This window comes from Cucurbita moschata, unplaced genomic scaffold, assembly GCF_002738365.1.
Source record: "Cucurbita moschata cultivar Rifu unplaced genomic scaffold, Cmos_1.0 Cmo_Scf00009, whole genome shotgun sequence".
NCBI lineage: Eukaryota > Viridiplantae > Streptophyta > Magnoliopsida > Cucurbitales > Cucurbitaceae > Cucurbita > Cucurbita moschata.
The window spans coordinates 1,309,765-1,331,796 of NW_019268525.1; the positions used below are offsets into that span (position 1 = coordinate 1,309,765).

A 22,032-nucleotide genomic window follows, 5' to 3' on the forward strand; every position below is an offset into this window, starting at 1 on the left:
TGAACTTGCATTATCTCGACAATTCAAACATGAGTTTGATTCAAACAGAGTTTGTCTAAAGAAATGCCTCGAAGAATAGGGAGTTTGAGAACTATTTGACCAGTCCTTTTTTTTCCTTTCCTTTCCTTATTGGCAGCAACTTTTAAGGGCCTTCATTGTTTTGCGATGTAAGTATACAGGAAAGAATTCCTTTTTATGCTCATAAGCTCGAGTTACCATATCCATTAGTACTAAAGCGGATAATCTGAATATATCGAATCAGCTCTTTCAAAATATGATGATGGCCAGTTTAGTTTGGTAAGTAGGGACTTTCTCACTTTGCATGATAGCTTATGGGCTGTTGGTATCGATGTTGATGGAAATTTGCAAGAAATGGTGGAAAATACCAAGATGTCTTCATCAACCATAAGACTATGAGTGATGAAATCAAGAGCTATGGAGCGGGAATAAATCATGACTTTGATGTACTGATCTCATCGGTTCTTGTAAAATGAAATAGTAACCGAACATCTTTTGCTTGGAATTAGATCAGACTGAAAGAAAGCAAAGACCATGGCACTTTAGTACTGACGTACCTAAGTTGGGTCGGTTCAGTTTCTGTTCAACACCGACACTGAGATTAGTTATTAGAATTGATTGCTAAGCCTTACTAATACTAAATCTAGACGTTAACAGTCCAAGCCTATCGCTAGCAGATATTGTCTTTTTTGGACATTCCGTTCAAGGGCCTTCCCTCAAGGGTTTAAAACACGTCTACTAAGGAGAGATTTCCACTCTTATAAGGAATGTTGTGTTCCACTCTCCAATCGATGTAGGATCTCACATAATCAGTTTCTGAATTTTGTCACTTTTCCTTTGCACTCCTATTTGGGACACCAAGCTCTACATTTATATCTGTGTATTTGAGCCGTCGATAGGGTATTAGTCACCATATTGAATAATTTTTCCTATATGGGTCCTTTTTTTTTAAGATGGATCATTGAAAAATCAAATTGAATCAATTGAAAATCTAACCAAATTTCGTTTCGTTTGAACTTGTTTTTATGGGTTCGTTCAATTTTCAGTCTTCAATTTGGCGAAAGCTAAAGTTAATCAACCCATCATACCATACCCCTACTACACCATGACTAATGTGTTTCGTTTTAACTTATTTTCGGTCTTTCAGTTTTGGTGAAAACAAAAGTGAATGAAACCATCATACCCCTACTACATCATGACTAACTTGCTTTGTTTGAACTTGTTTTACGGGATCGTTCGATTTTCGGTCTTCAATTTTGGTGAAAACAAATGTAAATCAAACCATCAGACCTTACTAACAGCATTTTAATGTTACAGCATGACTAACTTTTTTCAAGTAATTAACAAATCTTCCAAACAAATAAAAGAAAAAAATTAAATATCGATTCAACCTGTTCTACTACATCAATGTAATTTCAGTGAATTTCATCTAAAAATTTCAAAGAAAAAAATATCTACAAATCTTGAAAACTCAGCACCCCTGGAAAATGTCAGGTTTATCGCAGCATTGACAAGAATACTCGAGGGATTGAATTTAAATATCAACGAGCATGAGATAAAGTGCCACTTTATATAATTTCTCTTTTAAATAGTCAGTAAATTTATAGTTACATCAGACCTCAGTCCAAACTTCCAGTTTCAGCTTCAGCAGGTCTGTAACTATGGCTGCTGTCTTCTTATAAATCATCCACAGGCTGCATGTCACTTGAGAAACTGGCTTCAACAGTCTCTAATGGGCATCACCCACCAACAGATCAAGCAATCAGTCAATTTTGGCCATAGGATGACCTAGCTCTTGCATGTGTGGTCAAACAAAAACGAAGAGGATCGAAAGGTTGGGTCGGGTTGTGCTAGCGGAACAAAACTTTCGAGATCTTGCGGGAATAAACAAATAGTGACCAGACGGCAAGCCAAGCTGATATGTACAATAAGACCACACCAGTTGCTACTAAAATTCCAGATCCTCCAAGACTAATAAAAAGGAAAAATGAACCAATTAGCTTTGCAGATATAGAAGAGCCAGTTCTATAGTGTTCATCGTTTTTGGTACTATTCATTCGAGAAAAATTCAAGACTAAGAACACCTTTAGAAAGATGATCGATGAAGCCTCGAAAGATGATCGATGAAGAAAAAAAGAGAGAACGAACCTGCTGTCTCGGCTAGCCAGAAGGGTGGTTAGTGCAATCATCTGTGTTGCTGTTTTCCACTTCCCCAGGTTATTTACGGCCACAGCCTGTTTCTCAAGTTATAAAACTCAGATAAAAACTTAATCAATTCTAACAAACTGAATTGGTTTTTGGCATATAGAAAAACAAACCTCTAAAAGCTTGCTATTCTGGGAAGCAGCCCATTCTCTAACTGCAGACATGGTTATCTACATATAAATTGCAAACGGTCTGTAAGATATCAGTCACGAATTCATTGATAAATCAAATATACAAGACAAGATCAAAGAAATAGGGAAGGAAAAAAAAAGGAAAGGAAAAAGAGAAGCAGGCACACAATAAAAACGTGCGCCCTATCAGATGTACATAAGGGGGCATTTTCAAATCAAAGGTACCGCTAGCAGATATTGTCCTCTAAGGGCTTTCCCTTTCGGGCTTTTCCTTTCGGGCTTCCCCTCAAGGTTTTTAAAACGCATTTGCTAGGGAGAGGTCTCCACACCCTTAAAAAAAATATTTCGTTCTCCTCCCCAACCAATGTGGGATCTCACAATTCACCTCCCTTCGGGGCCCAGCGTCCTCGCTAGCACTCGTTCCCTTCTCCAATCGATATGGGAACCCCCAATCCACACTACTTTGGGGCCCAGCATCCTTGCTAGCACACCGCCTCGTGTCCACCCCCTTTGGGGGCTCAACCTCTTTGTTGGCACATCGTTTGGTGTCTAGCTCTGATACCATTTGTAACGGCCCAAGTCCACCGCTAGCAGATATTGTCCTCTTTGGGTTTTTGTTTCGGGCTTCCCCTCAAGGCTTTTAAAAGGCGTCTGCTAGGGAGAGGTTTCCACCCCCTTATAAAGAATGTTTCATTCTCCATTTTCCTCCCCAACCAATATGGGATCTCATAAAAGATATATAATCTAAAAGTATTAATTAAAGATGTTGTAGAAAGTAGTAGGGAAAGAAAAATCTAACTTTTCCTTAATATTGCTCAAAATGGTTGATATCCTCCAAACAAGAGAATAAGTAGCTACCAAGGAGAGCATACCAACACTCATAGCCCAACTCCACCCCACCCCCGAAAAAACATTTAAAAAAAAAAAAAAAAAAAAAAAAAAACCTCGGACATGAGTGTGCTTGGATCATCATAATTATAATGCAAGGTGTGGGGGCAGATATCCTGGTAATTAAACAAAATACCAAATAGGCTAGAAAATTTATTACCTCCCGGCCAATAATTGCAATTGACGGTAGAGTCAGAAGCCAAGGAACATGACCAAACACAGAAACCTCCAAAGGTTGTGTACATAGTAAAATCAGTGTGGCAGCAACCATAAGCTGTTGTAAAGGAATGTTAGTTAGTTAATAATTTCTTAACCATATCTGAACTAAACAAAATTGATTCAATTTCTTTGATCAAGCTTATGAGTGAGAACCTAAAAAAAGAAGAAGGGCCAACCTTATCAGCTACTGGATCAAGAAATGCACCAAAAGCAGAACCTAACCTCATCTGATAAATGCAATTAAGATCAGGACCAGGCTAACTCAGGCAGCTATAAAAAAAAGAATAGCCAACACAGGTTTTTTCCACCATACAAGATATGGACTTCAGGCATGTGTATAACAAACCTTCCGAGCAATATAACCATCGAGCCAGTCTGTAACTGCTGCAGCAATGAATATACTAGTTGTCGCAGTCGTTCCCCACCAATTATTGACATAGAAGGCTAATAACAGAAACACATATCATCACGATTAAATTCAAGTACACTAAAATTAATTTTTACTTCAATGTCTACAAACTAGAGGAAAGTGGTTTGAAATGAACAAACAAATAATCGACGCAGAAGGCTGATAACATAAAAGTGTGTGTGTGTGTTTTATAATTATCAAAACCAAGTACATTAAAATGACTGTTTTTCACACCCAAATGCATTAGTATCAAAAGTAGACAGTAGTTTCAGACAATTAAGGAACAAATTCAAGCGTTCATGATAGGCAGCTGACAACAGTCTAATTTTGATCAAATATTGCCGTCATAAATGCTTCAAATCCACTATAATAATCAGCTGGTATGATACTTTCAGGCTTAAACAACAGAACAAAGTAACAACAAAGGAATATTTTGTATAATAACAAGCTATAGAACTGTCGGTTGCAAGAACTATAAGCAGTCGCAGAACAGCTGTTAACCCAATGGGAACAAGAACTAAAGCAAATATTAGCTACAATCGTTGAACAGAGTGAAACTAACCCGTATTCAATCTCATTTTCGCACAAAATAAAACAAAAACTTACCTTCCAAGAAATCGTGACAATCGTTAACACAAGCCACATACAGAAATTGATCACATCGATTACCAATAAAAAAAATCAATGGGATTATCAATCGGAGCCAATGTCAGGTCCAATTTACATCACAACAAGCAACAAAAGATTGAGAGATCTACCATTAATCGTGCATCAATTCACTTCAATCAGACGATCAGAACAAACATGATTGCGATAAACAAAGAAGCAGGAAGTTGGAACATACTACAAACAAATATCGGGACAGCGGCCACTCGGGCAAGCGTCAGAATGGTGGGCAATGTCAGCAATTTGGAACGTTGTGGCTCATGTTGGTGCATTAATGGCGATTGGCTCTGGCTGTCCAAGTCATCTTGGTACCAGCCATTGTTATGATCCTTGCTCTCTGAACCCATGTTGGCTACAAATTCAGAGCCGGCAGACGGAGGAGAAGCAGAATCAGAAGCAGAGCCTGATCCTAACCCAAAAACCCCTCCTCTTTTTTCCGACGAAATGGAATTACACCTTTTAGACCCAATCGAAAAACATGTATTATAACCGCTGCGAAACCCTAAAATTTTAGGAGGGCCCTTTTCGTACACTAGGCGATTGTTAGGTGCTGAAGTCCATCCAATTCCACCTCCATAAATCACTGAATCTCTATCACCGCCTCCCGACGGAACCGGCGGCAGCGGTTGGGGGAGTCCAAGGGAATAGCGGCGGGTGGCGGTGGCGTTGGCGGTGGCGGAAACGGATCGTAGCCAAACTTGGAGGGTTCTGCGGGGAGAATTCGATGAATAGAAGAAGAAAGGATTGTGGACATGGAAAGTGGCGGCCATTATCGATGTCTGCTTGAGGCTTAACATGATGATGAGATTGGATTGGTGGTGGAGATGGAATGGGGTTTTCTTGGTTTTAGCTGGATTTTGGGTGGAAGTGCCTGGATTGATTGGGATTCCAATTTCATTTCCCTTTCTACATCGATTTGACTCATTTCTGTTTCAACATTCCTCCTCCTTCCCTCTCTCCTCCTAATTTTGCGCCACATCCATTCCTTTCTCTTCTCATATCAAATCAATTACCATTTTTCTCTCTCAAAATTCATAATCAGTATAAATTCCATACTACTTTTCATTCATTTAACCTAAATCTAATTTCCTTATATCGTTTGTATCAATCAAAAAATAGTATTTATAAGATTCTATATTATAGCAAAGATATGATCGCTAGCTCTTGGGTTCAAGTGGCTTTTCATCTCTAACCACAACTCATCCCTAATTCTTCAACAGTTGAGACATTCACTTAGTTTCATCTTATGTTTATTGTGAATGGATCACCCAGGTTCGAGTCCATATTACAATGACAATTACTCCATGAAAACTCGCTTTCATTGCTGTGTCAGTGGGTTCCCTCAAACAAGCCTAACTCAACGTCAAAGCTCTGATAGACATCGAGTAGAGAATTGAGGATTCCATTCAACCAGGCTTCAATGCACTAATCCTTCCTCCACGAGCCCATCTTTATTTTTGTAACAACAAATAAATAAATAGATTTATTTACAAATGAATTAAACGTAAATATAATTAGATTAGTTACTGTACGTGTATTATTAAAATCAAATCTTTGTCTCCTTGTATCATTAAAAAAAAGAATTAGTAATATATTATTTATTTCAAAAATAGAGTTTAAATTATAAATTTAATTATATCGATTTGAATAATGTGTCTATTTAATTGAAAAGACATGTAAATAAATTTAATTTATTTGTTAAAACAAATATTAATAAAACAGGCAATAACTACCCCACTTTTATTTTTCAAAGAATAGGGTAAGAAATAAATTATAAAAACCATTAATTTTTTAGGCGGGCAGTCAAATGTTTGACTTTAAGGAGAGTTAGTAATGCATTAACTATTAAGCGATGTTTATGTTAGTGTAATTTTTAAAGTTAAATGTCAATTCAAATATTTGACAAAAAAATAAAAAATAAATAAAAAGACTCTATTATCTCGAAAGTTACTTTAATTTCAGCTATTGGATAATAACTTAATGAACGGCCATGAAATTGATCTACATTGATTGAATTTTGTGACTTGAAGTTGACATTCGAAAAGATTTTCAATCATCTAAAAATTTCAAGTTCGCTGTAACAGTCATAGCTTTGAGGATTATAATCGATCATCGAATTTTAATGCATCCAAGGGCAGCATAAATGATTATGTAACAATGTAATCTTACCGCTAACAGATACTGTCTATTTTGGGCTGTTATGTATTACGATTTAAAAACAAAGGAAAATGTGTTAAGAATGAGAAATAAAATTGGAATTGAAGGTGTGTTCTCATTGATATTCATAAGGTTTAATGTGATACAAACTAACAACTAATAAGTAAAATATAGACTAATTAAATATTGAAAATAAAATAAAATATACTTTAAATAAAAAAAAACATTTAAGTATATTTCATAAATAATATATTATCAAAATATTATATCTCAACCAGATGTTTCCACACCTTTATAAATAATGTTACATTTCTCTCTTTTAACCTACGTTAGATTCACAATCCACCCCTCTCTTGGGGACCAAACGTCCTCACTGACATTGCCCCAATGTCTGATTCATGTATCATTTGTAACATTCCAAGCCCACCGCTAACAGATATTATCCACTTTAGTTCGGTACGTATCATCGTCAACTTCATAGGCTTGAACTGTTATAGATTCAACGTGTTCAATTATATACCCGTATGCTTGAAAGGTTTAAGATATTAATATTAATTTAAATTTAATAAATGGATGTCCCCGCCACTTTTTACCTCGTTGAAGAATGGGATAATATTTGTAATTTAAGTAATAAATAAAATATAAAATTACATAAAGAGATTCAGAATTGTCGGCGGTGCGATCCAGCGATCCAATGCGAAGACGGACCCGAGTCCGAATGTTCACGAGCTGACGTGTCCAAATCCAAGAAAAGCCCAGCCTACACTTTTCCCACCGGATACTGTTAAATTACCAAAAAGGACACGAAAGCCAATTCACCTAAAAAAAACAAGCAGCAGTATAAATTCTCCGTGGTTTGCCTATGGCTTCGTTTCGGTCTTCATGGTTCACTATCTTGGACTCTGTGCTAAGCTACCTGAGCCACCTTCCCCAATGACGTGACGCCGATCTCGGCCATTTCCATGTGCTTCGCTCTATCTCTCTCTCACAGTTCCTTCAAGTATACCGATTCTTTCTCCCTCTCTTCCTGAATTTAGTTGCAGAAAATCCAGGAAGATCCGAGATCTTCACCTTCAATTCGGCGGGAACCTCTCTTTCTGGTTGAATCTTCACCAATGAAGGCTGCCAGCCAAGCTGCAAATCATGTCGTCGCCTTCGATCACAAGAGGTAATGTCTTCATTGATTCGGTTGAATCTTGCATCGGTTCATGTAGCTCCACGTGTGCCGAAACAATGGGAATCAATGTGTCCAGCTATCTTTTTTTTTCTCTTCGCTGCGTAGGGTTTTTTTTATACATCGTCTCTAACTGACCTAACGGATTTCAATTTGCGCAACCGTATTAAACGCGTTTTTTTTTTGTTAGCTTGTTGTACCGGTGTGTTTTCCGATCGTATCGTTTTGGTTTAGCTGGCTTTCTGTTTTGATTTGACGAGCATTAGTTTTAGTTTGTGAAATTTGATGTGTTTTTGGAGTCGTGGGGAAATACGCGCTTCTTGTTTTTATGAGTAATCATGTTCGAACAGTGGATTGCTTTGGTAATTATTGTCCGTTTCGGGACTCAATCTGCATAAGCGTGTAATTAGAATGTGAAAACTGTGATTTATTAATGTCGAACGCTATGGAAAGTGGAATTCAGCATTCAGAATATGTTATTGTCTAGTTTAAATTCCCAGTTGTTGGAAGATGAGGACAGGTAACTTAAACTGGGTTAGTCTTTGAAGTTCACTTTTGCGATATCAGCTTCTATCTTACGCCAGGCTCAGTTTTGAAATGTTGAAATTGCTTGTTTTGTCTTTCTTTGATGGAGCACTGTGTTTTCGTGCATTGAAAAAAATTGATTGATATTGATTCAGGGACACATACGGGTTTGCTGTGAGACCTCAGCATGTACAAAGATACCGTGAATATGCCAATATCTATAAGGTTTTATTCCATTTACAACTGTTCTTTCCGAAATGTATAACTTTTCAACTTAAGGATTTTTTCTGTTTACATTTTAAATTTGCATCCCAAAAAAATACATATAGTGTCTGGCTAATTCAATGTGCATGTGAACATAGGAGGAAGAGGAAGAAAGATCAGAAAGATGGAAGTCTTTCCTGGATCGTCAATCAGAGTCTGCTCAGTCACTTGTTAATGATTTATCAGTGGAAAATGATAAAAAGGCATCGCGTGTAGAAGTTGTCAAGGAGGAATTAGATTCTAGTATAGAGGAGGGTACTAAAGGAGAAGATCCAAACAGCCATGATTCTGATTTTGACAGTAGCAATATCGCTCAGAATGCGAATGGCTTGAAAAATGAAGACGTACTGTCAGCAAAGGGGACAAAATCTCACAAGATCCAAATATGGACTGAAATTAGACCATCACTTCGAGCAATTGAAGACATGATGAGTGTTCGTGTAAAGAAAAAGAAAGATTTATCAAATAATAATCATGACACTGGAACCAGAAAGCTGTTTTCTGCTATAGAAGAGTCTAAATCACCACGTGGAGTGTCTGAGGAAGACTCTGAGGATGAGTTTTATGATGTGGAAAAGTCTGATCCAGCACAGGAGGCTCCTTCAAGTGACAGCGTCAATAGCCATGTGGTGGGTATTCCGGCTTTTTTGTTGCCTGTCGAATCTTCATTTCCATGGATAGAGGAGCTTGAGGTCCTTGTGAGAGGTGGGGTACCAATGGCTATTCGGGGCGAGGTGGGAATTATCTCTTGATCTTACTTTATTAAGTATCAATGGGTTCTTCAGTCTACTAAAATTCTCGTTTCCTTTTTGTATGTGCAATTTCAGCTTTGGCAGGCTTTTGTGGGTGTTAGAGCAAGGAGAGTTGAAAATTATTACACAGATCTCCTAGCCTCGGAAACTATTTCTGAGAACAACGTGGAAAATCCTAGTCTTCAATCAGACAGCAGCAGCAATGGATCATCTGCTGACTCTGTGTGTATAACTGAGAAATGGAAAGGGCAAATTGAAAAGGTTTTTGCATTGTCCTCAGTCCCTTTTTTTGTTTGTTTGAGTTTTTCTTCATTTAGTTTGTTTAAAAACCCAGCCCATCTTCTGAATGCAGGATTTGCCTCGTACTTTTCCCGGTCATCCTGCTTTGGATGTGGATGGTAGAAATGCATTAAGGCGTTTGCTTACTGCATATGCTCGTCATAATCCCTCTGTTGGTTATTGTCAGGTAATTATTTAAAATGCAATTTTTTGCTTTTATGAGTTTCAATAGGGCAGTAAAACTCATAAAACTTTTAGACGTTGCTAAGTAATGCTCAATATTTTTATTTTTATTGTATATTCCGATTTGATATCCTATATAGCTGCATTGTTTGTGCTGAAAAATTAACAAATTAACATGATATTTAAGAGTTTTATAGGGTAGGCTCCAAATGTAATGATTCTCATCGAGACAATCTTTGGCTATTCTAATTCACAGAAGACTTATAGGAACTGATGCTATATTCATTTAAAAGAAACAAATAGGGATGACAATTTGAGAGACCTTAGTAGCTCAAATTTGTTTTGGGAAATTTTGCCAGCATGTGATGTTTCATTTCATGTTCTCTCTCTGGCCTACATCTTGATGGTTCAGATTTTTATCCGTCTTCAGGCCATGAATTTCTTCGCTGGCTTATTATTGCTTCTCATGCCCGAAGAAAATGCCTTTTGGTAAGCTTTCATACTTCTGACTAATTTCATTGGGGGACATAGTAATATTTTTCTAGAGGAATACATAAACGGTGCTGCATATGGAGTTTTTTAAAGATTTTAATTTCATGTCAATCTGATTGGCTATCCGCTTGCATTTTCTATAAATCTTTTAGGACCTTAATGGGAATTATCGATGACTATTTTGATGGGTATTACTCCGAGGAAATGATTGAATCTCAAGTATGTTATCTATTTAAGTTATTGGCTATGCTAATATCTTTTTTGACTTCACATTTATTCTAAAAATTTTACAATACGTAGTTGGTTGAATACTAACGGAAATTTTGATGCTTCCTCTTTTTATTAGGTAGATCAACTTGTATTTGAGGAGTTGGTGCGTGAGAGATTTCCTAAAATGGGTTTGTATATCGATGTCATTTTCTCATTGATTTTGAATGCAACAAAGTATCATTTATGTTAAAGGTTTTCTGAGTAATTAGTTTTATTTATTTATTCTTTTCTTCTGCAGTCAATCATCTAGATTACCTCGGAGTGCAGGTGGCATGGGTTACTGGGCCGTGGTTCCTATCCATATTTATGAACATGCTGCCATGGGAAAGTGGTCAGATTTTGTGCTGTATCTTTTTAATTGTTTTTTCTTCTGGTGGTGCAATATCTTGCTGACACCTGCTCACATTGTTATTATTTAATTATATGGGCGTTCCATGAAGCCTGTCATCTGAGCTTTTCCCTTCTTTCTGATTTCAGTTCTTCGAGTTTGGGATGTTCTTCTTTTTGAAGGAAACCGTGTCATGCTTTTCAGAACAGCACTTGCACTCATGGAGCTATATGGTACTGGATGAAAGCAATTGCTTTATATTTATCATTTGTTTATTTGTTCATACAACAGCTTGTACTCTATCATAGATTGTTATGCTTCGTGAAATTTCATTTGGTCCTCAGTTACTTGTAGGCCCTGCTTTGGTTACTACAAAGGATGCTGGAGATGCTGTGACTTTGCTGCAGTCACTTGCTGGCTCAACATTTGACAGCAGCCAACTTGTATTGACTGCTTGTATGGGTTTCCAAAATGTTAATGAAACTAGATTAAGAGAGCTGAGAACTAAACACAGACCAGCTGTAGTCACTGCTATTGAGGAAAGATCTAAGGGGCTTCGTGCTTGGAAGGATTCTCAGGGTTTAGCTTCTAAGCTTTATATTTTTAAACATGATTCAAAATCAACGATTACAGAAACAAAGAACAGTTCCCAAATAAATGGTGATTTGTCGTGTTCAGAGTCTGGGTCCACCAATGCCGATGAAATTCTTATTTCATTGGCTGGGGAAGATGAGGTTGATGCTGTTTCCAATCTTCAAGATCAGGTTGTTTATATGTTGCCTTTTATTTTCAGCCTCTCCTGGTTTTAAAAAATTAATGTTTCATGACATTGTTTTTAAGCTGGTAATCCTAGTGATTTATGTTCACAAACTGCACCGGTTTTTAATTATTCATGATATGGGAATATGATAATTTAAATTAATAATTTAACTTTTAATTAGTTTAGGGTCATTATAATATTGATAATAACTGAATACCTGATTCTGTCACTCTAACATCATGGTGGTTTTCTAAGTTGAGTATTTTCACCAGATTTCCGGCGGCCACAGACTTATGAAATAGAATATGTGAATTTTGTTTAATAACTGGAAGAGCTAAAGTAATCAGCTTTTAGACTCCTCAGTTATTGTTACTGTAGCACTATACTGTGCTTTTTCTGTCATATAGTTCAAAATATGGCTTTTAACTTGTTATCCGAATAGGGAAATCATGTCCTAAAAGACATGCTAGTTAGTCACAACTGGATTTTGCCGTAAGATTGTTTGCTCTTGTTAATTCCATGCATAGAGTTTTTCATCAGTAGTTTGAAATGATTTTATCTCCACAGATAAAATTTGGCTAATATTTTTTGTTTCAAAATGTAGTTAATAAAAGAACCTTTATTGCTAGCTTTTACTTGAACTTTTACCAATAACATGCAGGTAGTGTGGTTAAAGGTTGAATTGTGTAAATTGTTGGAGGAGAAGCGATCTGCTATTTTAAGGTACATATTCTTTATTTAATTTAGCTTTTTATGGCTGATGAACGCTCACACATCTTTCTTCACGACTCCATTACAATTTTTAATGCTGCTGTGCTGCTTTATGGTAGTAATGGCGTAAAACATAATTGAAAATGAGCTTTCTGTGATGGACGATTATGAAATCTAATATATGCCTAGTTATTCTAAACCATCATTGAATAAACTACTTTACGACTTTATCATAAACTTCTTTTTAAGTTAATTCAACTAGAACAATAAAGAGCTTTACGGATGTAAAATAAAGTCCATGAAATATGCATTGCACGGGAATGCTAACTAGTATATCACTAGCAAGAAATATGTAGAGAGATAAGGTGCTTATAGAAGATGGAGTGACGAAGAAGTGCATGTAGAGAGAGATTAATGAGAGGAAGTGTATGTACAGAGAGCGATTGGTGAAAGAGTGTATAAACACTTGGGCATGCCTAGGTGGGAAGCAAAGTGAGTGAATTGCCCCCTTCAAGATGTTCGGCTCACAACCTTTTAAACAATCTGTATTTTCAGTTTGCTTCGTAAAAATTAGTTGGGATGCTAGAAAATTATGAATTTCAAAGCTAACGAGAGAACCACGTAAAATTGTTGAGAGGAAGTGTGTGCGGAGTGAAATTTAAGGAAAGAAAATGTCCACTAAAAAGGGTTAAATGATAAAGTATTCAAGTCTTTTTTTTCAAAAATACTTTTACGTGTTCTTGGTTTCCTTAAGATAAAGGTGTTCCTTATTTTTTCAGTAAAACGTAAGTATTCTTCTAGAAAATACTTGCAAGCCACTTCATAAGGTTAAATATTTCAAGTAATTCAAAATGAATTTGCATGAGAAGAACCTTTAATGTCCTTACATCAAGCACTCCGGTCAGTAAAAAAGAAAAAAGGTCCCGAAAACAGGTAGAATGATAGTTTTGTCACAATGGTGTTCATAATACAGTTTTAGTGCTTCTGTAGATGACAGTTGGATTAATTACCTTTGCACTCAGTCTACTATATTCCTTATTTTCACAATTATTCATTACCTTTCTGCATTTTTATCAGAGCGGAGGAACTGGAGACTGCTTTGATGGAGATGGTTAAGGAGGATAATCGTCGGCAGTTGAGTGCTAGGGTATATTTAACAAACCTGAAGACTTAAGTTCTTTCCTTGCTTCCAACATGTTAAGCATCTCACGCTGTTGATTGAGAATTTATGAATTAACCTTGCGTTGACTTTCCTTGATGAATATAGCTATTAACTGGATTATTTATGGACGATTCATTACAGCATCTTAGATGAGGTGGCTTTAACCATTTTACTGCTTAGAAATTTTCAGTTCTTGTTCCTTTTCCGTTTTTTATTAATAAATATATGAGTAGCCTGCAAGTCATGTGTAGGAATTTTATGAATCAATGCACCTTGAGCGGACATAATTTGAAAAAAGCTTATAAGAGAAATGAGTTATTTGAGTATGGTCCAGAGAAAATACCCAAACAGGACATTGGTATTTACTTGTAGACATCTCTAAAGATCTATTTGTTTGAGGAACTGCACTGATGCGCAGGTTGAGCAATTGGAACAAGAGGTTGCTGAGCTGCAACAGGCTCTTGCCGATAAACAGGAACAGGAAACTGCAATGCTTCAGGTTTGTTTCATTATTATCCTTTTCTCTGTAATTTTGATTATCTTTCTACATTTATTAGGATCCGTGCTTTGTTTTAGGTCTTGATGCGGGTTGAACAAGAGCAAAAACTCACCGAAGATGCACGAAGATTTGCTGAACAGGACTCTACCGCACAAAGATATGCAGCTCAAATGCTTCAGGTTACCTCTTGTTAATCACTTTATCTATATTCAATCCTTCAATGTCGGGCTTGCATGCATGTCCGAGATTTGTGATAAAGTTATTTTTGGGAGGGAAAAGAAAAAGATAAAATCCTCTTGAGCACCAGGCAGAACATACATAATCCATGTATATTTGTATATATATTTTGAAACAGAAAAAAAAAATTCATTGAATAAAAGAAAATAGGCTAATGCTCAAAGAATACGAACTCCACAAGGGAGAGAAATTCAAAGTAAATTAAATACAAAGAACACAATCCAATTAAACAAACTTCTTGAAACGAACACCAACAAAAGGCTTGGGAAGAGAACACCAAGAAGAGACCTCTTCCCTTTAGAGCTCAAAGAAGGCGAAGGGGCAAAATTATTTTCCTCAAGATGGACGCCAACTAACAACTACCTCGTGGAAAACTTCATTCGGGGTTAGAACAAAAAATGCTTCATGCATTTCGAAGTGCTCCTCAACCACTAGCTCTTCTTGCAAGGAACCTTTTAAATGCTATTCATGCAAAGAACTTGCAGTAACTACCTCGTGGAAAGGCTCTTCGAGCCTAAAACCTACCTTGTCAAAAAGTTGTCCTGGTGATTTAGAGAACGATGATGACTATTCTCTATGCTGGAACAATAATTTTACACTATCACAGAGAGGATTAGTTTGGATTCAATCATTGGTTTTGGCAACGAAATTTATTATGTCAAATGGCTGTCATGCAATGAAATTTAGTTGTCATGTGTGAAAATAGTTGGGCAATGAAATGTGGTATGCCAAGTGGTTTTCGTGCTAAAATAGGGGGGAGGGGCACACTAGCTGGTCTGGTCACCCGCAGATATAAGAAAAACATTGGTATGGATGGATTTATGGTACTAGAAAAACAGATATGAAAGGAAAAAAAAAGAGGTATTTAAAGGAAAAAAGATTGCGCACTTTCCAAAATCCAGTTTGTAGGGGAGATAATTTCAACGATATGAATGAGAGTCAATGTCATCTATTCCTCAGTCTCAGCCTCTAAGTAAAGTTCGCTTAAAAAGGGCATACGCCATTAGAAAAGACTGTTGAATGGTTCTAAATAGACCATTAATCTTCTCAGGATCTAATTTTTACCCCTTTACCCTATCATGTCCCAATAAGCTGTTTGCATATTGAGATCTAATAGGTTAGCAGGTTTAGTTGTTTCCCAATCCACTTGATATTACTTTTGGCATCACACCTTCCCAAAGACTTTCTGATCCTTTTTTCATTTTGATGAGCAGTTTGTAAATGGGGAGTGGTTTTGTTTGAGATAAAGACTTTTAATCTGCCAACTTTACAGGGTACCTTTTCCACTTAAAATGTTTATAAGAATTCTGTCAGTCACTTAGGCCAAAAAGCAACGGATCTATCACCCATGGGAAGTTTAAGGGAAGTCGAAGGTCAGCTTTCTGCTGTACAATCTAAAGGATATGCCATATGGTTGACTTCTCTTGGATGTTGATTATGAGGGCAGTTTAGTTGTTTAGTGAAACCTATATTGAGTTAACAAGTCTCGAGAAATTTTAACCAATTGAGAAGATTATTTTCCTCACAACAACAACAAAAAAAAAAAAAAACGAAGGAAGGAATAATCACTGAAGGATTTAACTCCATTTATAAGCTATGAACTACAGGTTTGGCTTAGCCTTGACAAGAGGCATAAATTAGGTTAGAGGATTCTAATTTTTCATCCTGTAGTTGTATTATGACAGTGTTTACTGCAAAGTAGTATTTGTTTTAAATTTAAAATTCAGCATTTGGTTTAGGTGAAGACTTCTGGTTATGAGCTATTGGATCAATTGCTTCTGTCTGATCTTATGCTACGACTGTGTTTGTGTAGGAAAAATACGAAGAGGCTACTGTCGCACTTGCAGAAATGGAGAAGAGAGCAGTTATGGCAGAATCAATGCTGGAGGCAACCTTACAGTACCAATCTGGCCAACTCAGAGCACAGCCTTCCCCCAGATCTGTGCATTCTTCTCCCAGGTGTGTAATCAACTTTATTTAAAATCCCCTTTCTCAGCCGCCCTGGTTCCAGCTTATCAGTGTTTCTGAAAATGAATTGGAAGTCCTTTAGTTTGTTTAAATTGGAATATTTAATTGCTAATCTCTTTTTGTAACTCCATTTTTTGGCTCTTGGGTTTCATCCATCGTTTTGTAACAATTCATCAAACAATCAACTACATGTCTCCTCTATAATAAATAAAAAGAAAGAATATTGATTGCCAATCCAAATTATGGGAAACTGTAGCTCTATTAAGTTTGTCTCAGAATTTATTGGTTTTCTCTTTTTCCCCATAATTTCTTCTCATAGACTGTTCATACGACCAAGTGTACTAAAGTTATTATTACTATTACTATATTAGTATCCATCATCTTGGCTTTCTATAAAGTTGGTGGTAAATAATTTTGGGTTAGTAGTATGATAAAAAACTAAAACATGGCAGAAAAGAAGGTGTTCATTTGTAAAACTCGTACTAACATTTTTGGGGCGAGCCTGTCATCTTTATTTATTTTTTGCACTCATTTTTCTTCTGTAAATCAATCTAAATTTTAAATTAAAATGAGGGTTTATTTTTCAGATCTTTGCCATCGGACTCTTCATTACGAAGCAGCCAGGATTCAGCACAGGACTTCCCTACAAGAAAAATAGGTTTGCTTGGTCGACCATTTGGGTTTGGCTGGCGTGATAAAAACAAGGTTACTACCTAATTTCCTCTTACTTTTTTATAGATGTTTATTCTCCTCCTTGAAGTATCTAATCTTCATTTACTACAAATTTATAGACTTGTAAAAAGTTGCAAATTGAAGACTATTTCGTTCTCTAATAATATTCCCATATTTTACGAAATCCCTTGATTAACTTCAACCGTAAATTTAAATACTAAAATTTTTCTTATTCAATTTTCATACATCTTTTAAAAATAAGAAAATAAAAGTAGAGATGTTATCTTTAATTCTAAAAATGTAAAATGAAATGAAATAAAATACATAATTCACAACTTTCTCTCTCAGTAAACTGCTTTCATTAAGAAGAGAAAGGATACAAAAACACAGGCCACCACCAAACACAGGAGCTGCCAAAATGTAATTACAAGGAAAGGATAATAATTGTTGGTAATCAAAGAAAAATTCTTTTTGGTTGATAGACTGTTGTATAAAAATAAGTGCAGAAGAAAGGGCTGGGAAAGAGAGAATGTTTACCCGAATGAGCTGCAAAGGAAGAGCCTTTTGGGTCAAGGTTGATCGTAAGACTATGATTACAAAAGAATAAATAGTTTTTTCCTTGGAGTTCTACATGAAGATGCTAACTTATACTACTTAAAAAAAAAGATGTTCTTTTTTTTTTTCTTTCTTTAATCTCATTTCTCCCTTCCCAAATAAGCCACATAATAACTTATGAAGATAATTCCTAAGAACCCAAGCTTTATCCTACCAGCCTGTGAGGGCTTCTGATAGCCAGGCATCAATAAGTTCAGGTGTTTTTTTAGACAAAAGAGGACATAGTTATTGGGGAATATCTTTAGGAGCTTCCCTTGAATGTTCAAGGCAAGGGACCATAGAAACATCTTAACCTTCTTGGGGACTAACTCCAAATTTTGTTGAAGGACGTAGTCTTTAGCTTGGCTCAGGTCTCCGTAAGCTTGAGCAAATCTGATTATTAGTGAATGGATCTAATGGATGAAACGACTGAACCACCTCGCCTTGGCTAGCTCCTAATTGAACAAAATCTCTGAAAGGGCACTCAGCTGCCAATTTCTCTATCAAAAAGAAGACCTCTTTTGATATCCAACCTCTATTCTCGTTTTTTTAATAAGAAATCGAGCTTTCATTGAAAAATGAAAGAATGTAAAAGCTCGTTCTGATTAGTCCTTGCCATATACTTGACTTCTTCTTTTTGTAATCTTTATGATATTGACTTTGTCGTGTGAATTAGGCATCAAGTTCTTCAATGAGTTGTTTGGAGAAGACAATTTTTTTAATGACATACTTCATATTCAAAATAGGTCATGGGGTGCACAACTGAGGCCCCACCCTTAATAATATCCTTTGTTATCTGCTCTTTGAACTTAAACTTTCTTATTGCCGGACTATCAATTTAATTCTTTCCAATTATTATTTTGGTAGATGAATAGACTCTATAACTAGTTTTACCCAACTGCAAATGTGTATTGGTATGCATGTATGTTCATATCTGTGGACTCGACGCAATGAAAAGTAATTCTCCTTTAGTTATCTTCAAACCTAATGATCTAATGTCGTGCCCGCTCCATGCCCCACAGGGAAAACCATCCAATCTTGAGGACCCAAATGATGGAAGCAAGACTACCGAGGAGGAAACTACAATCCAGAAAAAAACTACTGAAGAAGAGGCACAAAATCCAGGCGTTGAGGAGAAACTCACCAACGTCCACCACGACAAGGAGTAAAACTCGCATTTTGAAAATGGTACTCGTAGTATATACAAATTCCAATTCACCATTATCTTGAAGTCGCATTTTCTATATCTGTATATCAATTCAAGCAATAGTTTTCAAGGTTCGTTTCTCTCCGTTTGTTAATTAAGCATAGAAATAAATATCAGGTAGAACCTATTTTTTGGTTGATTCTTTGTTTGTTGGTTATGTTATAGGATAATAATTGTTTAATCTTTGTATCAAAAATCTTGTCATGACTCCTATTTAGTAACTGCCTTTTGAATTAGGCCTTCATGGACATAAATTTCTTACTTCTTTCTTTAGCTTGCACGCATATAGGAGAATTCCACGGGACTACCACTTGATCATACTATATTTGGTTGTCAAGAAACTATTACATTCTAGGTAGGTGGTAATCCTGGATTGAACTAGTTCTCCCTAAATCTTCTATTATTATTATGGTTATAGGTCTCCCTAAATCTTCTATTATTATTATGGTTATAGGTTCGCCTTTGATGGTTAAAATGATTTTACTCCAGATTAGTAGATTAGAGAGATTGAGTTTAAGACAATGTGTCTACTTGGAATTGAATATTCTATGAGTTACCTTGACAGCCTAATGTAGTAGAAGAGGTGGACGTCTTGCGTTAATAAATGAGGTATGTACAATCTTATCCAACACTCCCACATGGATGAGGATGAGGATGAGGATGAGGATGAATTGGACATCTAAATTAGCGAATTCAATTCTACAACATTATAACATTAACATAATGTTGTAGACTCTCCATAACGCCTTGCCCGGTTGACGGCCTTTTTACTTTACATATTGAATGCTCCCTCTCATAATTCAAAGGTTAGCGGCTGAAAGTAAAACTAGGCACCATCCCAATTGGCTGTGACGTTTCAGTGTACTATGATTGGTTGGTGACCTAAAACACTGTTTGTTGCCATTTGGCAACAGTTGGCAGTGCCATTTGCAGCTTGAGTCTATACTATAAATCTAGACGACCTCCATAAAGGCTATTTATAGTAAAATAGTTTAGGGTTGGAAGTTGGGGACCATTTTGAGTAGACTTTGTTTAATGAATTTTGAATTATTGTTAAGTATTAGTGGTATTTTGTTGGTTAAATTACATATTTATTTTATTGGTTACATTTCTCTACATTATATGAACCAAATTTATAATTTAACATATTTTTTATTGTAATATTGTACAGACAACTGTTTTTTTTTAGGTTGTTTCCTATTTTGACCCATCCAAAGCCAGCCTCCTTCCAACCGTACCAAAACATGTTATTTTATTAGTTATGTTTCTCGGGGGTAGATTAGGTATTTAAAATTTGAGATTAGGTACTCAGCAAATTTGTTATGTGGATTCCCGATCATATTACATATTTTATACCACATATTATAAACGACAAAAAGTACAAATTAAATATGGAGATATTTTTAATCTTTGAATTTTTTGTAAAAGTAACTATTAATTAACTTTTAGTTTTTATATATTTTTTTTTATTGGGTAACAATTTAATTTATAAACTTTAATATGATATAATTGTCTCTCCATTTTAAAATTTGTAATAATTTAATCCTAAAGTCTCAAAAAATTAGCAATTTGGTCTTACAGTTTACAAACACATCGATCTTTATTCAAATTTTCATTATAGAGATTAAAATTTTAAAATATTGATATTAAATTATTACAAATAAATTATTTATAAAAAAAAATGAATTGTTGGCTATATGTGATATTTATTTATTGATAATGATTTTTGTAATTAAAAAAGAGATTAAATGCTTTAGAGATACATCCACGGTAACTATACGGTAATGGTAATTTCAATAATTCCTTGGCTCGACTAAGATATAAATTATGCTCTTCTTTTTCATACATTTATTTATATTCATAAGGCATGCATTTAAGTCATTTTCGTAAATAATGTATATTATTATTATTACTATCATTATTATTATTATTATTATTATTAAATGAAAGTCAAAATTACAGGTTTAGCATTTTCAATCCTTGCTATGGCGGTTTGAAGGTATTATTTAGATGAACAGTATTTTATAAATATTTATGGCTGAAATATCTCTGTACCTTATTATTTGTAAAACTATATTTTAAGAATATAAAATTGAGAATAATAGTACAAATAATTCTCTCCTCATATTCTCTTGTCACTATATGAAGCATTTCGACAAAAGCTCTACAATTATGAAATAAATATATTTTATATGAAATATATATATATATATTCTTTTTTGTTCATAGCATATTAACTGTAATTAACTTGTATTATATTAATTACTTTTACATATTTCCATAAATAATAAAAATTAATTTAATTACCAAAATAAGCATTGTTGAGGTTTAAATTGATTCAATTAAAATAAAGTTTTATTAGTATTTTTTAATGTATATATTTTTTATATTCTAGTTTAATTTTCAAACGTTTTTATGGCGTAATATAAAATTTAAGCTTCCATGTTATTACCATTTTAATTTGATAGATTTTTGTTTATCAAATTATATAAATTATTTATGACGTAATATAAAATTTAAGGTTGATCGGACTATATATATATATTTTTTTCGAATCATAAAAAATAAATTTGTAATTTAATTTTAAAAGAACAAAAATCCGTAAAATTAAAGGACGTTTATGAAAAAAAAAATAAATAAATAAAAGAAGCCTGGTAAGAAAAGAAGAAATATATACCGGGAAGAGTGTTGAGTTTTAACCTTCTCTGTGGACTACGGTGATACTCTCTGTGAGCTACGAGAGAGGGAGAGGGAGAGAATACGCCATGGGATGGTTTCTCTGTTCTGGAAGTTCAAATAAGAAGGAAAAGAAGCAGCAGGTTCACAAGGAAGACGATCCGATCCCATCAACTTCAGGTAAAAGTTTATGAACATTGTTCAGCAATCTCTCGCTCCCATTTGCTTCAATTGGAGAATCTGCTGTAGTTTTTATGCAAATGTACACTGCGGAGTTTAGCTTCCTCAACTTTTGATTTAGAATCCTTTGGCAATAGCAATGGTCCTGCCATTTTGGGGGATTAACTAGGATTTCGAATGGGGTCTTCTTTGTTTTTTCGAGCTTGTTTTTGTTCAGGAGGTATTGGGGTTTGTTTTCAGCTTGAATTGAGTTAAACAAAGCGGATTTGTTCTTGAGTTTTTTTTTCCCCTGTTGAGCATTGTTGGAGGCTCTTTGAAATGGTTTGAAACTTTAATTTCTCTTAGCAGATTGTTGATGGTTTTTTTTTTTTTTTTTTTTTTTTTTTTTTTTTTTTTTTTTTTTTTT

The 22,032-nt window shown here is 35.2% G+C and overlaps 3 protein-coding genes across 4 annotated transcripts in view; 2 read left to right on the forward strand and 1 right to left on the reverse strand.

Annotated features, from left to right (window-relative positions):
• Positions 1-1,448: 1,448 nt before the first annotated feature.
• LOC111447779 (CDP-diacylglycerol--glycerol-3-phosphate 3-phosphatidyltransferase 2-like) lies at positions 1,449-5,545 on the reverse strand. Its single transcript, XM_023087114.1, has 7 exons — positions 4,715-5,545; positions 3,808-3,905; positions 3,638-3,688; positions 3,403-3,516; positions 2,337-2,393; positions 2,167-2,252; positions 1,449-1,989 (listed from the first exon to the last, which is right to left on the reverse strand). The coding sequence occupies exons 1-7, from the start codon at positions 5,331-5,333 to the stop codon at positions 1,869-1,871; spliced, it is 1,146 nt and encodes a 381-aa protein (XP_022942882.1). The 5' UTR covers positions 5,334-5,545; the 3' UTR covers positions 1,449-1,868.
• A 2,002-nt stretch (positions 5,546-7,547) lies between these two features.
• Positions 7,548-19,018, forward strand: LOC111447548 (TBC1 domain family member 8B-like). Its single transcript, XM_023086779.1, has 18 exons — positions 7,548-7,861; positions 8,548-8,617; positions 8,755-9,390; positions 9,484-9,669; positions 9,761-9,874; positions 10,301-10,359; positions 10,515-10,581; positions 10,709-10,760; positions 10,871-10,963; positions 11,110-11,193; positions 11,315-11,724; positions 12,382-12,443; positions 13,509-13,578; positions 14,012-14,092; positions 14,170-14,271; positions 16,143-16,288; positions 16,885-17,002; positions 18,586-19,018. The coding sequence occupies exons 1-18, from the start codon at positions 7,809-7,811 to the stop codon at positions 18,730-18,732; spliced, it is 2,550 nt and encodes an 849-aa protein (XP_022942547.1). The 5' UTR covers positions 7,548-7,808; the 3' UTR covers positions 18,733-19,018.
• A 2,438-nt stretch (positions 19,019-21,456) lies between these two features.
• LOC111447673 (serine/threonine-protein kinase PBL27-like) overlaps positions 21,457-22,032 on the forward strand; it is a 4,295-nt gene continuing 3,719 nt past the window's right edge. Inside the window, exon 1 of one of the 2 annotated variants that reach the window (XM_023086951.1) lies at positions 21,457-21,626. In XM_023086951.1, coding sequence (XP_022942719.1) covers positions 21,536-21,626 — 91 coding nt within the window. In that variant the 5' untranslated portion in view covers positions 21,457-21,535. The remainder of the gene's footprint in view (positions 21,627-22,032) is intronic. The other variant, XM_023086952.1, reaches the window with a different exon arrangement.

Coding starts and splice junctions, on each gene's coding strand:
- LOC111447779 (XM_023087114.1), bottom strand. CDS start 5,333: ATGTTAAGCCTCAAGCAGACATCGATAATGGCCGCCACTTTCCATGTC. Junction 3,906..4,714: donor TGTCCCGATATTTGTTTGTA/GTATGTTCCAAC, acceptor TTCTGTTATTAG/CCTTCTATGTCAATAATTGG. Junction 3,689..3,807: donor ATGGTTATATTGCTCGGAAG/GTTTGTTATACA, acceptor TGCATTTATCAG/ATGAGGTTAGGTTCTGCTTT.
- LOC111447548 (XM_023086779.1), top strand. CDS start 7,809: ATGAAGGCTGCCAGCCAAGCTGCAAATCATGTCGTCGCCTTCGATCAC. Junction 9,670..9,760: donor GGAAAGGGCAAATTGAAAAG/GTTTTTGCATTG, acceptor TTCTGAATGCAG/GATTTGCCTCGTACTTTTCC. Junction 10,360..10,514: donor CCCGAAGAAAATGCCTTTTG/GTAAGCTTTCAT, acceptor TAAATCTTTTAG/GACCTTAATGGGAATTATCG.